Source organism: Trichosurus vulpecula, chromosome 3 (assembly GCF_011100635.1).
Source record: "Trichosurus vulpecula isolate mTriVul1 chromosome 3, mTriVul1.pri, whole genome shotgun sequence".
Taxonomy (NCBI): domain Eukaryota; kingdom Metazoa; phylum Chordata; class Mammalia; order Diprotodontia; family Phalangeridae; genus Trichosurus; species Trichosurus vulpecula.
The window spans coordinates 369,332,226-369,346,348 of record NC_050575.1 but is presented as its reverse complement, the minus strand read 5'-3'; the positions used below and the strand labels follow the sequence as shown (position 1 = coordinate 369,346,348).

The following is a 14,123-nucleotide window of genomic DNA, read 5'->3' as shown; positions in this document are numbered from 1 at the left end:
GTAAGCAAAAAAAAAAAAAAATCTAGTTGACATCTCCAGTAATGGGTTCTTATTTTATTTATTTTATTTCATTTTATTTTGGTCATCCGTTTCTGAATCTTTCCAATTGAAAAACTGCATTTTTAACGCATTTTATTCCCAAAGGAGGGCTTTTTTTTTTCTTCCATAATTTAAATCTCCTGCTCAACTGTGCATTTAGTTTGGGAGCCCCGGCATGACCTTGATTATCTCTATGTACAAACTAGGCACTATAGAATTTCTTCTGGGAGCTTTCTAATTTTATTCAGTCACTATTAGTATCAGGGTGGAGAATCACATTTTATAGACTGAATTGGAGCAACTTTTAAAAGTGTGTGTGTGTGTGTGTGTGTGTGTGTGTGTGTGTAACAGCAGAAGATTGCGGTATTTGGAGTTTTTTCCCTATTCTTGAAATCACAGACTACTTTTCTTTTGCTTTGACAGAGACAATCTCTTTGTCCGGTTTGGCTAATGGTAGTAATTGTTGCTATGAAAATTGGGAAATGTTTGAATTCTTATGAAGAAATAAGGCTACAATGATTTCATTAACATCCATGGAGGTTTGCATTTCAAAACCTTCAATTGATTTGTCTTTCCTTTAAAAAAATGTGGAAAGAAAATAATTCCCTGTTACAGTTCTTGTTAAAAAGCAGTTCATGAAGGAGAAAGATTAGACTTGACTTGGACCCAGAGAATAAAACTATGAGCATTGGGGAGAGGCTACAGGGAGGAAAATTTTACCTCAATATAAAGAAAGAAAATAATTAGAACTGCCCTACAATTGACTGTCTTAGTCTATGGAGAGTTATTTCTATGTCACTGGAGGTCTTTAAGCCGAGGCTTCATTACCAGAATATTTGAATTTTGGAGTTATAAAATAAAAAAAAAACCTCAGAGGTGATCTAATCCAATCTCTGCCTGACCATGTAAGCTGTCTCTCTTTTTAAACTTGCATCCTGAGTGCCTGACATATAAGCAGATGGTTAATAAATGCTTGTCGATTGATCAATAATCCCTTTTATAATACCCTCCAACAAGTGGTCATCAAGGATTGACCTGAAGACCCCTATTGAGGAAAAACCTGTTGCTTCTACTTGTTAGCAGTTTTTAAAGGTTGTTCTGGATTAAGTAGGGCAAAATTTAATCCCTTCCTAATGATAAGATGATATGCTAAGTCATTGTAGAAAATGAATGCTTGTAAATTCCATTAATATGATAATAACATATATTCACAAACACTGCTTTTACCTGAAGAAGGTGGGAAGCACCTAAACTGGACAGTTAAAATTTTTAGGTAAGCAATTTTGAATGTAAGTGACTCTTTGGGAACTGTTTCCATGTGTTTTTAGCTGGTATTTTCCTTATTTTGGCAGGAGCCTTCAATGACCAGGAAATCTGATGGATTGTGGTCTTCTACTCTGAGCAGTTTTTATTCATGTTTCCTGTGCCATAAACGCCTGGTGGAACTGTAAATGAATGTTTGGTACCACATGATGAATTGGATGGCCAAAGGCTGGAGGCAGGCAAAATAACTGTTTCATTTCTGTGGCAATTTGCTTAACTGGGGGTACGATGCCAGAACGCCTAGCAGAAATGCTCTTGGATCTCTGGACTCCATTAATAATCTTGTGGATTACTGTTCTCCCATATATTTATATGGCTCCAATGACCCCATCTCAGGTTTTACCAAGTGGATCCAGTTTGGGACTAAATGTGGTGAGTGAAGAACAGCGAGTTTTGAACCGCTCCAAGAGAGGCTGGGTTTGGAATCAAATGTTTGTCCTGGAAGAATTTTCTGGACCTGAACCAATACTAGTTGGCCGGGTAAGCTTGGTTTTTAAGATAATAGCTTAATGGTCAATCCATAGTATTTAAGTCGTTGACATGAAATCATTTTTTTTAATGGATTACTTGTTTAAAGGGTTCATTTTTAGTATCTTTTTAATAATCCTAGATCACTTCAGGTGGGGTGCTATGTGCCTGTAATCCCCATCACCAGGCATTCTGGTGCTGGTGGATCTCTTCAGCTTGGGACTTCCGGATGTCAGTGGGCTAAGCTGATCAGATTGCCTTACTAAGAATGGAACCAGGCTTCCAAAAGAAGGGGAGCTAACCAGCCCAGATAGAAATGTAATAAGTCAAATCAGTGGGCTCACCACTGTGAATAAACATCACACTTCTACGTTTAATGAGACAGGGAGATTTGATCTTAAATGATGATAATAATAATAATAATTGTCATTATTATTATTATTAATTATAGATTAAAAAATGAAAGTTCACATACATAGTATGATTTCCTAGCAATTTTAAGTAGAAATAACTTTGCATTCAGCTTTAGTATCCAAATTATACAATACCTTGGAAATACTACTTATTTTTCTGAGTTGTATTTTATTAGCTATATTAATGGTAATAACAAAAAGGCAACAATAATCACATTAATAAATTCCCATTTATATAGCACTTTGCAGTTTTCAGTGTTTTTCCCACAATAGTCTGAGAAAGTTGTAGTACAAGTGTTATATACCTTTTATGAATGAGAACATTTGAGACTCAGGAAAATTAAGTGGTCTGAACACAGCTAGCAAGTGCCAAATTCAGATTTAAACCCCGATGTGTTTTTCCCCTCTCTATTGTTATATAGTCTGACCCATTTTTTCTCAATCCAATTTAATTCAAAACAATTTAGCAAGCATTTTGGAAGTGCCTACTATGTGCCCAGTAGAAAGGATACAAACAAGAACAAACCAAAAAATGGTCCCTTACCTATTGGAGCTCACATTTTAACTTTTCCCTAGGTTATTCCTTGTCTAAGGCTTATATTTCTGTGTATTTGTTAGCAACTACCTAGAATGGATGATTTTAGGAAGGTCCCTTCTATTCAGACCTCAGTTTTTAAGGACTCAGTTTCCTAATCTGCAAAATGAGGGTTTTGGATCGTCTAAGATCCCTTCCAGCTCTAAGTTCTGCAGTTTTGTTAGCAATGAGGTTATGCTGTTTCTCAGAAGTAACTAGAAGTAATGGCAAAGGCAGGGTTTAGTGGCTATGTATTGTGAGATTCACATTTTGATATTAATTTTCCTTAGAGTGGGGTGCATACATGAGTGAAAATATTAGGATTTAGGATAGTTTGAGTGGTTTGTTTTTTATCGTTGTTGTTCACGTGTTTGTGGTGTGTGTGTGTGTGTATGTATGTGTATTTGCCTAGATAATATGTAGTGGTTATCTTAGAGCCTTTTGAGCTTGTCTGGCTTCTTTTTTTTTTTCCCTAGCTAGGATTGTTTTTCTCAATCAGCATTTTCTGGGCTAGAGCAGTGATCAGTAGAAGCGTGCTATCTGCTAGCCTAAATTACACAGAGCTCTGTGGGATGCCATAAATGCCAGGCAGCTGCTCAGCACTGTTCTTCAATCTCTGTCCAAATGCTCACAAATAGAAAGCTCACCATGATCGGAGGTACTTTGCCATGGCTTATTTTCCGATAAGTAAAATCTAGATGTGACTCTGCCAAGTCCTTTCTTCGAAAAGGTAGCATTTTAAAGGGATTCAGCATCCTCATGAAAGAGATTAGTGTATTTTGAGAGTTTCATGTGCTCTTCCAACTTGATGAGGATATTAGAATCATAAAATCTTAAGAGTTGAAAAGGACGTTAGTGGGCATCTTGTTCATTTTCCCCTCTGTTACCCTAGAGATTTGAAAGAGGCAATGCACTTCAGGAAAGGGCCCCATTTCTTCTTTTGACCTAAATCAGGTATCAGCGTGAAGGGAGTGGAGGGAGATCATAGAATTGTAAGATTTGGAACTGATAGGAGTCCTACTAAAGATCCTTTCTCTAGGCATCTTATTTTACAAATGAGAAAACTGAGGCTTAAAAAATGAACTTGCCCCATGTCATACAAATAATAAATGGCAGAGCCAACATTCAAACTGGGGTTTTTGGACTCTGAATTCTATACACTTTTCCATCACACTACATTGGACCTCAAATCCAGGTCCCAAATATGACTGACAACATAATTTGTACATAGAATTATTGTTGGAATTCAAGCCATCATGAAAGTATCAAACTTTATTTTATATGAAATTGTTGAATTAGATTAATAATGCAATCCTAATTAAGGTTTTACTCAGTCAACTTTTAGTGACAACTAAAGTCAAAACTAAAGCTAGGCAAGATATGTAGGTATCAGATCTAGCAAATGAGGGGTTGCTAAGATGATACAGGGTTATAGAATTGTAAATGCAAGGGGCCTTAGAGATCATCTGCTTCCTTTTACAGATGTGGCCACTGAGGTACAAAGAGATTAAGTGATTGTCTAGGGTCACACAGGTAGCAAGTGTCAATGAGTATTAAAATTCAGATCCTGTGATACCAAATCCAACACTATCTATACTGAAAAAGGTATAATTTTAATATATACATTTTTAAATGTACACATTTTAGGAACATATAGGAGAGTGGTGGAGGGGAGGGAATACTTTTTTAAAGGTTATTTTTAAAAAATAATCTAGCATTTTCCCTCTGGGAAGGAAAAGGTAAAAGGAAGGAAGGAAGGAAGGAAGGAAGAAAGAAAGAAAGGAAGGAAGAAAGAAAGAAAGAAAGAAAGAAAGAAAGAAAGAAAGAAAGAAAGGAAAGAAGGAAGGAAGGAAGGAAATAAGGAAGGAAGGAAGGAAGGAAGGAAAAAAGAAAAGAAGGAAGGTAGAAAGGAGCAAAAGAAGGAAGGAAAAGAAGGGAGGAAGGAAAGAGGGAGAGAAAGAGGGAGAGAGGAAAAGAGGACAGTTAACACATACTTCCACATTGGTCTTACTCAAAAATATATTTCTTATTCTGCATATTAGTCCATCCTCTCTCTGTCATGAGATATGCAGCATCCTTTCTCATCAATTCCCTGGAATCAGAGTTTGTCATTTAGCTGATTAAATTTCTTAAATCAACCAAAATTGTCCATTTTTATAACACTAATGTTATAGTATAAATTGTTCTGCTTCATTTCATATAAGTCTGTCCATGTCTGTTTGAAATAATCTTTTTCCCCATTTCTTACAGCAAAATAGTATTCCATTGTAATTATGTTTCACAAATCATTCAGTCATTTCCCAAATGATATGCATTCCTTTAGTTTCCAGTTTTTTGTCACCACAAAATGAGTCACTATAAGGGCTTTTTCTTTCTTTTTCTTTGATCTCTTTGGGATCTTTTAGATCTAGCAGGGCTATAGCTAGGTCAAAGTGCATGTACTGCTTGTTAACGTCTTGTGCATTGCTCCAAATTGATTTCCAGGAAGCTCCACCATTCGCAATCCGAGGTCTAATAACCGATTGGGAATAATTTTCTAGGATGCTGTTACCAAGCTCTATGTGAAATGTAACAAAAAGACTTGTTCTGGATCCATGGAAAATTTGGGTGAAAAACACATTGTTAGATATGACAGATAATAGAAAAGAAGTAAGTTGCCATCCTTACACACACACATACACACACACACACACACACACACATCACACATAGACCACTGACAATATAACAGAACAGCAAATGAAGAAAAAAAACACGTCTCTTTCTGATAGGCATAAAAGTTTTCTATGAAGACTAGATAAAGTGAATTGAACAAAGTTAGTTGAGATTAATCCTAGAATATTTGTGAGAAGTAAATTATAAACATTTAAAAATTATTCACTGTTAGAGTAATGTTGAGGTATCCTTAACTTTCTAGTTTCTTCTACTTCTTAAGATTTCTTAGCCTGGTATTTTATAATAAGTAAGTAAGAAAGAAGGAAAGAAAGAAAGAAAGAAAGAAAGAAAGAAAGAAGGAAGGAAAGAAGGAAAGAAAGAAAGAAAGAAGGAAGGAAGGAAAGAAGGAAGGAAGGAAAGAAGGAAAGAAAGAAAGAGAAATAGAGAAGGAAAGAAAGAGAGAAGGAAAGAAAGAAAGAGAAAGAGAAAGAAAGAGAGAGAGAGAAGGAGGGAGGAAGGAAGAAAGGAAGGAAGAAAGGAACGAAGGAAGAAAGAAAGAGAGAAGAGAAAAGAAAGAAGGAAGGAAAGAAGGAAGGAAGGAAGGAAGAGAGCGAGGGAGGGAGGAAGCCCTGCAACTCAAAATAAAAAAATGAATGGCTCTTTGCTCCCTAATCACCATAATACCCAACTGTCACTGTTATCAAATCCCATCCCATTTGACCTTATTTGGACTGTATCATTACATTATTCTTTGGAGACTTTGTGGAAAAAAAACAGTGATCTGGTATTCAACAGACCTGAATTCTAGCTTGTGCTTACTAACTAATACCCATCATGATACTGGCAAAGTCACATTTTTTCAGGCATATTTCTTCCTATGTATAAAGAAGGAGTGGGGGTTGGATTAGGTTATTCTTTAAGGATTCTTTCAGCTTTCACACTCTTTGTCCTCATATTCTATTCTCTAAGGCAACTTTTAAATGTGCCACTCCCTGTTTTAAGATTCTTTCCAGATGTAATATTTGATGACAGCATCCTTTGTAATTTTGACATTACCCTCCCCATAACATTGTATCTCTCCCCATGATGGAGCACTTGTACGCATAACGATATCCGGCATTCCTCTAGCATTTTACATACTAATGTAAATGGGGACTTGTTTCACACATTAGAATACAGGTACAGACAGTGTAAATGACCTATCCATGATCACACAGCCAATGATTTGTTCATGGGAGATAGGATTTGAACCCCTATATTCCTGACACAAGGTCAAGCAGTGCATCCATTGTGCCATGATGCTTCCAATTGGTCCATAATCATATTTGCTATTCATGTATCATAGACTTCCTCTCCCACCCTCACCCCCATGTTTTGCCTAAATATAATGCTATTTCTTATTCTATTTCTTGAATGAGGCAGTGAAAACACAGATTTGCTATCTAAAACCCAGATTCCCTGTCCCCATTTGTAGCCTAGGAACCTCGAATATGTCCTTGAAAGAGAGCTATCATATCCATTCATTAGTATTTAATAAATAGCAAAATAATTAGAAATTTGGAGGAATTATTCCTGTAAAGTATGGCACATCTGAACCTTTTTTTTATAGGAGAGTTAAATTGATTCTAAACTTGAACTTGGAAAGAAAAAAAAAACTTTCAAAAAGCACTTCAAATAATTCCTTTTTTTTTTCTTCTCAAAGAAAACTGCTATTGCACAGTTCAACTGTAGTCTTTGTGGAACTGAATTGTAGCTAAGTCAAAAATACATTTCAGGTTACTGCTTCAGAATAAGAGGCAGGCTAAGTACTCGAAGCAATATGCTTTTGGGTCCTTACACCATCTGTAATAGCTTTTTCCCCTCCCTTCTGGAATACAGTTCAACTTTCAAAACTTTAATCCAATTCACCACTGAGCCTCTCCCTAGGACCAAGGTGAGAAACCTTGTTTACTTGTTTATATCACCAAAGCAGGCATCCTTTTTAAAATGTTCTCACATAAAACTACTGGGGTATTAGAGTTAGAAGGTGGTGGAAGTTGAGTTTAGACTCAAGACTATATCAAGATTTTTGGTTTTAGTTTTCTTTTTAAATTTGATCTCGATAAACATGGAATATAAACTCTTTGAGCTGTGAGAGACCTTAGAACATAGGATTTTAGAGCTAAATTAGTTTTTAGAACATAGAGTGTTAGAAGACAGACTACAGAGTGATAGAACAGAGAGTAAAAAATGTTAGAATGGGAAGAAATCTTAGACATCCTTTAATCTTATTTCCTTCTTTGACAGAAAAGGAAAATGAGGCCAAGAGCCGTTAAGTGACTTTTCAAGGTAATACTGCTAGTAACTGAGAGAAAATTGAACCTGATTTGATTGTAAGCCCAGAGCTCTTTCCTTTAACATGGTGTTGCTCCCCCGAATGTCCTTTATTTTTGCATTGTTGTGGACAAGAATCACAAAGACCTTGATGTAGGTGGGGTTTTTTGTTTGTTTTTTAATCTTTACCGAGCTCAGTGACTAGTATCCTATAACCAGGATCATTCAGCACCATTAAGCTAACTAAAAGCCTTGGAGGACTGGATTTTTACCTTACTCCTCCTATTCCTCATGAAAGATTCTCTGAAACAGTTGGATTCTTCTCTTCTCCCCATCACCCGGTCGTTCTCTCTTTTAGTGTTAGATTAAGAATATCCCGGACCAAAAAAGAAAAAAAAAGCCAACCAAAAAAAGGGAATCTAGTGGGTATTATTTATATGGGGGCAATATGAAAAGCACCACCCTAGTTAGTCACATGAATCTTTGTTCATGAAGCATCTTTGAAAATAGATATCACATTTATTAAGGTCTTAGCATGTGCCAGACAAAAAAATGAAGCACAAGATATAGTGCTCAATTAAATTAAATTAAAACTCACTGGTGGCAGAGACCAATCTAAATTGCTACAAATCCTTCCTTTTTTTAATCTTGAAATGTCAGAGTTAGAAGAAATCTCAGAGGTTATTTAGTTCAACCTCCAATTGAGACATAGTCCATCCCCCAAACATTCCCCAGTGAGTGACAGTCTGGTCTTTACTCAAAGATTTTCACTTATGGGGAACTCATTCCCTTATTAGGCAACCCATGCCACTTTTGGACAGGTCTAAGTGCTAGGAAGTTGGTTTTTTTCCCCTTTGATGTTGAAATGAATTTGGCTTCTCTGAAACTTTCTTCAGCTGCTTTTTAGTCTTGCCCTCTGGGGCCAAGCAGAACAAGCCTAATCTCTTGTAATAGAAAACTAGAAATATTATTTTATCACTTTTAAATATGTACAGTAACTCAAACTAGGTTAAAGGAATGTTTCCTATTAACTGTGGTTTAATTGATAGATGAAGATGCTTTCTAAAGAGGCTTCGTTAATTGTTATAAATAGAAATGAGGATTTCCAAAAGAGTGTGAACACAATTTGTTCTCTGAAGTATTTTGAAGGTTCCCTTGCAATTTTGTTTATACTACTGATTTTCATTTCTGGGAAAGAGGAATTTGTCAGAAAAAAATTGTTGAATACTGTCCAAATTATCACAAGTTCAAAAGCCATGGAGTATAAATTGATGAAGCTTTTCTTCATATGTGAATGAATATGTGTGCAAGATGTATGAAATGGAAAATTCTTTTTTTTTTTATAAAAAAGATGACTGTCTTAAGGGCTGAACAGTATTTTGTTAATGGAGCCGAGGGGGAAAAAAAAGTTCCAAATCTCTTTCTGCTTCAGCCCAACTCCACACGATGTTTAGACAATAAAATGTATTGGAAAAATTGAGGAAGAGAAAGCATAAGGGGGGAAAAGACATATATACTGTCTCTAAATATCTGAAGTGTTGTAATGTGGAAAAGAAAGTGAATTGGTTTTATTTGGTTCCAATGGTCAGAACTAGGAGGACTGAGGTACAAGTTATAGGGAGACATACTCAGCTCACTTTAGGGGGAAGCATGCTAATAGAGCGGCTCAGAATGGGCTACTTTGGGATTTGGAGGGGGTGGGTGGGGAGGGGTCCTAATGGAGTACTACTTGCTGGGGATCATAGAAAAAAATTCCTACCTCAGTCAGATAGTTTAATTACGTGACCTTTCAGGTCCTTTCCCTATCAGATGAACCCTGATTCTACTTACCACCTAGTTCCAGATCCAGCTGAATGTTGTCCCCTTGGCATTCAGAACCTTCTTATTCTAAACTCTTTTCTTTCATTATCTTATCTCTCTCCTCCTTTTCCTCATTATATTTTCCTCCTACCTGGTCCTTCCCAATGATTCCTTATTTGGATATAGCTCCTTCACTTGTGATGCCACATCTATTTATAATTCTCTCCCTCCAAGGCACTGACTCATTTTCTCTCTTTAAATTTGACCTTCTAACCTTCCTCCTTCGCTTTAACTGGCAAATCATTTGGGTGGTGCTTTATATGAAGGACACGGAATACCAAATAATTACCCTGTATTATGGTATACAGTGTCAGTGGCTGCTGAGAAAATTACACTTGACATACCATTATTTTTGCTGGCCGTTTGCATGTTAAGTGTACTGGGCCAAATAGTTGGAGTAAAATTGTATTCCCAGTCTTGCGAGTACAATTCATTTTCGGTTCAGTGAAGCTCCTGCCTACTCAGTGTCGATGCACCAGGCAGCCAGTCTGTTTTCAGGGACTGCAAGTCAGCATCTCCTCCCCCACCCCCCCAACTTAGGACTCCAGAATATCTGTCTCTTCACACCTATGAGTCACCCACTGGCTGACTGTTGGGGGGGGGGGGGGGTTGGGGAAACAAAACAAAACAGAAAAAAAAAGAATCTTAATACTACTGGAGATTTCTTGGTGCTGAAGCTGAATAAAATCAATGGAATTATATCAGTTACACAAATTAGCATAGGCCCAAGAGCCTGAACCCAAAGGAAATCGGTCAGGCCATAAAAAGAAATTGTTCTCTGAAAAAGTAAAGTGTAATAAAGCAAACAAACAAACAAATAAACAATTGAAATCCCAGCTCCAGGTAATAAGAAGCATTGATTGAGATTGAGAGGCATCATAGTATAGGGACAAGAGTACTGAATGCAAGTCCAATTACCTTATTTCAAGCCCTAGCTCTGAAACTGATAAACAGATCACTTCACCTTTCAATGCCTCAGTCTCTTCATTTATAAAATAAATCTCTTAGGGCAGAAGACAGTTAAGGACAGTGGAAAGAGTATTGGAGTTGGAGTCAGTGGACCTGGGTTCAGATCCCAGTTCTGCTAACTGCCTGGGAAACCTTGGGCAAAAACCAGTTCTGTTTCACCCTACCTGTGAAATCTAGCTTCTTGGGTCTTTAGTTTACATATTGAGAGGGTTGGATGAGAGGTCCACAAAGATTCTTTTCAGCTCTACATCCTGTGATTCCTTAGCTGTTAGAGACTGGAGTTACAATTTCTATACCTACCAGATGTGTGACCATATTTCACTCTCCAAACCTCAGTTTTTTCATCATTAAAATAGGGATGATAATAATACTTAAACTTATCCAACTGCCAGACTCATGAAGAAAGTGCTTTGTAAATCTTAAAGATTTAGATAATTGTTTAAACTGAGAGATCCTTCAGAGTGGAGACTAGGTTTTTATTGGTCTATATGTATTCCCCAGGCATAGCACAGTGTTTGGCACATAATAAATGCTTAAAATACTTCTGTTTATTCATTCAATCCATTTTGAATTATTTTTGATATTCTGAACTTTTCTATGCATTGAAGAATCTCAGATCTGGCAAATTCCTCAGAGGTCATCTAATACAACTTCTATCTCAAACAGGAATCCTCTTTACAATGTTTCCTGCAGTTGGCTAAAAAAAAATTATCATGCAGATAGCCAGTGTTAAACAAATATAATAATTAAAAAAATCTTGTCTTAGGGAAATAGTGAACTTTGCCCCATCCTTGCCCTGAGGCCCTAAATGAGTCATTTTATCTCTATATGCCTAAATTTCCTCATGTGCTAATAGGAATGATAATATTTGTACTGGACAGCTAGCTAGTGCAGTGGATAGAGCACTGGCCTTGAAATCAGGAAGACTCATCTTTGTGAGCTCAAATCCGGCATCAGACAGTTACTAGCTGTGTGACTCTGAGCAATCACTTAACCCTGTTTGCCTCAGTCTCCTCATGTGTAAAATGAGCCGGGAAAGGAAATGGCAAACCACTCCAGTATCTTTGCCAAGAAAACCCCAAATGGAGTAACAAAGAAATGGACAGTACTGAAACAAATGAACAACAATATTTGTCTGCCCCCCTCTTGGGGTGATCAGGAGGACCAAATGAGACAACAAATCCGAAAACGGCTTTATGAGCATAAATAATGCGCCAATGTCAGCTTTTATTGCGCAGTCTTCACATTTTGATATGGAATAGACCTTGGCAATCAACCAGTCTACTCCCTTCATTTTATAGATGTCTTGAACACAATAAAGGTTAGGTACTTGACCAAAGAACACACAGACAGTAAGTGGTACAATGGAATTTGAATTCAGGTCCTCTGATTTGAACCTACTTTTATTTTTAATGACTTTTTGGGTTTACATTTTAATATATTCTTCAATTGACAATGATTGGGCCATAGCAAATGTAAGGACTGCATTGCTGACTTTTTTTAATGTGATGGGCACTAAGGGAAAAATACCTAATAAACAGAATTTTCTTTTCAAAAGTCTTATTTAGAAATTTAAATGAATTTTCAGAAGACCTGGAAGAATCAGTCTCATTAATCACCAAATTAAGATGTCGCAAATGCCTTTCAACAGGCTTTATAATGGAATTTCTCAGAAGGAAAGAAATGTTGCAATTCTGTAGTGTTTGTAAAAATATGACATGTCATTATAAAATGAAATGCATATAAAAAATTGACAGAAGCTCGACATCATGCAAGGGAAAACATTTATGGGTCCTAATGACAGAAAGGTTGAATTTTGGCAAAGAAGAACCTTATAATGATCTATAAAAAATAGGTGACTATTGGTACTTAGGCATACATTCTATATTATGTATGTGTGCTATATTATATACACACACATATATTGTTTCTGTATATCTATATGTATATATATATATATGTAAATACATATATGTAGTTCTAGTACTATACTAGTCTTATTTGTAAGGTTAAATATCCATAAATATTAAAAGCTTAAATTTCACATGAAAGGACATTTGCCTAGACAGTACATATTAGGACTTATGTGGAAAAAAAAAAAAGATGGGAAGATTTTTGGAAAAAATTCACATGCTAGAACATGCCCAGAAGGCAGGATAATGAAGATTCTGGAGTTAGACCAATTTGATCTGACTTTTGTTAGCCAGCATTCATTAAGCTCCTACTATGTGCCACATTTATTAAACTCCTACTATGTGCCAGGCATGGTGCTAAGCGTTGGAGATATAAAGAAAGGTAAATGACATCCCTTGATCTCAAGGAATCTATGCTTTAATAGGGGAGACAAATGTCAAAAACTATGTACAAACAAGCTGTATATAAGATAAACTGAAGATAATCAAGAGGAGAAAAGAACTAACATTAAGGGGGATCAAGAAAGGATTCTTGTGAAAGGTGGAATTTTAACTGAGAAATGAAGGAAGCCAGGGAACTTAGGAGGCGGAGATGAGGAGGGACACTATGCCATCCAGCATCTATTGAAAGCCCTGGGGATATTTAGTCTGGAAAAGAGAAGATTGAAGATTGCTGTCTTAAAGTATCTGAAGAACTATTGTATGAAAGAATTAGGCTTGAATGGTTGGGAGCTACTGACTATCAGATTTATGTTCGGTATAAGGAAAAAAATCCTTAAGTAGGAGAGTTGTCAAAAATTGGAATGTTTGGCTTTAGTTAGTAATGAGTTTTTCATTACTAGAGGAATGAAAAGTGGAAGAGGTTGGATGATTATGTGTAAGGATGCTGTAGAGAAAATTCCTGTCCCTCTACGGGTTGGACTAGATGGCCTTGGGGGTCCTCTGGGATTCCATGTTTTTTTGATTATATAAACAAGTTTCTTGTAGAATATTTGGCAAATCTGCTTCTCATAATACATGAATCTATGATGTTTAGCAATAGGCAAGAATTCATCCTATCGACATTTGTTGTTGTTGTTGTGTTTGTCCTTCATTTTTGAAGAGGACCATGGCATCAGGGAAATGATGACATGATTTGCAGTTGACTTTGATTTGAGTGAGGGAGGGCTGTGCAAGGTCACCAGCCTTACTTTCTCCTCCAGAGCCGTCTGGATCCATTGACCGGATATTCTTCAGGATGACTGGAGATGGCCCAGGATGCAGGATGAGAGACCCTGGCCCTTTTAGGCCAAGACCTTTTCATGTACTCACTTAGAGTGGGGTAATGCCCATTCAGTGAATAGGCCTCTTTAAGAAGTGAATCAAGGGGTGGCCCCTTTAGAGAAAAAGAAAAAAAATCAAGCTGGGAGGGTAAGACCCTCAGTTTTGCTTTTCCAAAGAGAAACAGTTACCATTGACAATCAATTTAAGCCAGGAGGGCCCAAAATGCAGCTATTAAATGGAGCTTGGGTGCTCTTTAGTTTCCACTGCAGCAAATTGAGTAGATTGGATAAGATCATTGTTGTCAAACTCAAATAGAACTGGGCCATTAAACGA

General features: G+C 36.7%; 1 protein-coding gene across 1 annotated transcript in view; it reads left to right on the top strand.

The window, feature by feature from the left end:
• Positions 1–1,590: 1,590 nt before the first annotated feature.
• Positions 1,591–14,123, top strand: part of LOC118842621 (bax inhibitor 1-like) — a 31,083-nt gene continuing 18,550 nt past the window's right edge. Inside the window, exons 1-2 of the mRNA XM_036750042.1 lie at positions 1,591–1,842; positions 1,953–2,061. Coding sequence (XP_036605937.1) covers positions 1,591–1,842; positions 1,953–2,061 — 361 coding nt within the window. The remainder of the gene's footprint in view (positions 1,843–1,952; positions 2,062–14,123) is intronic.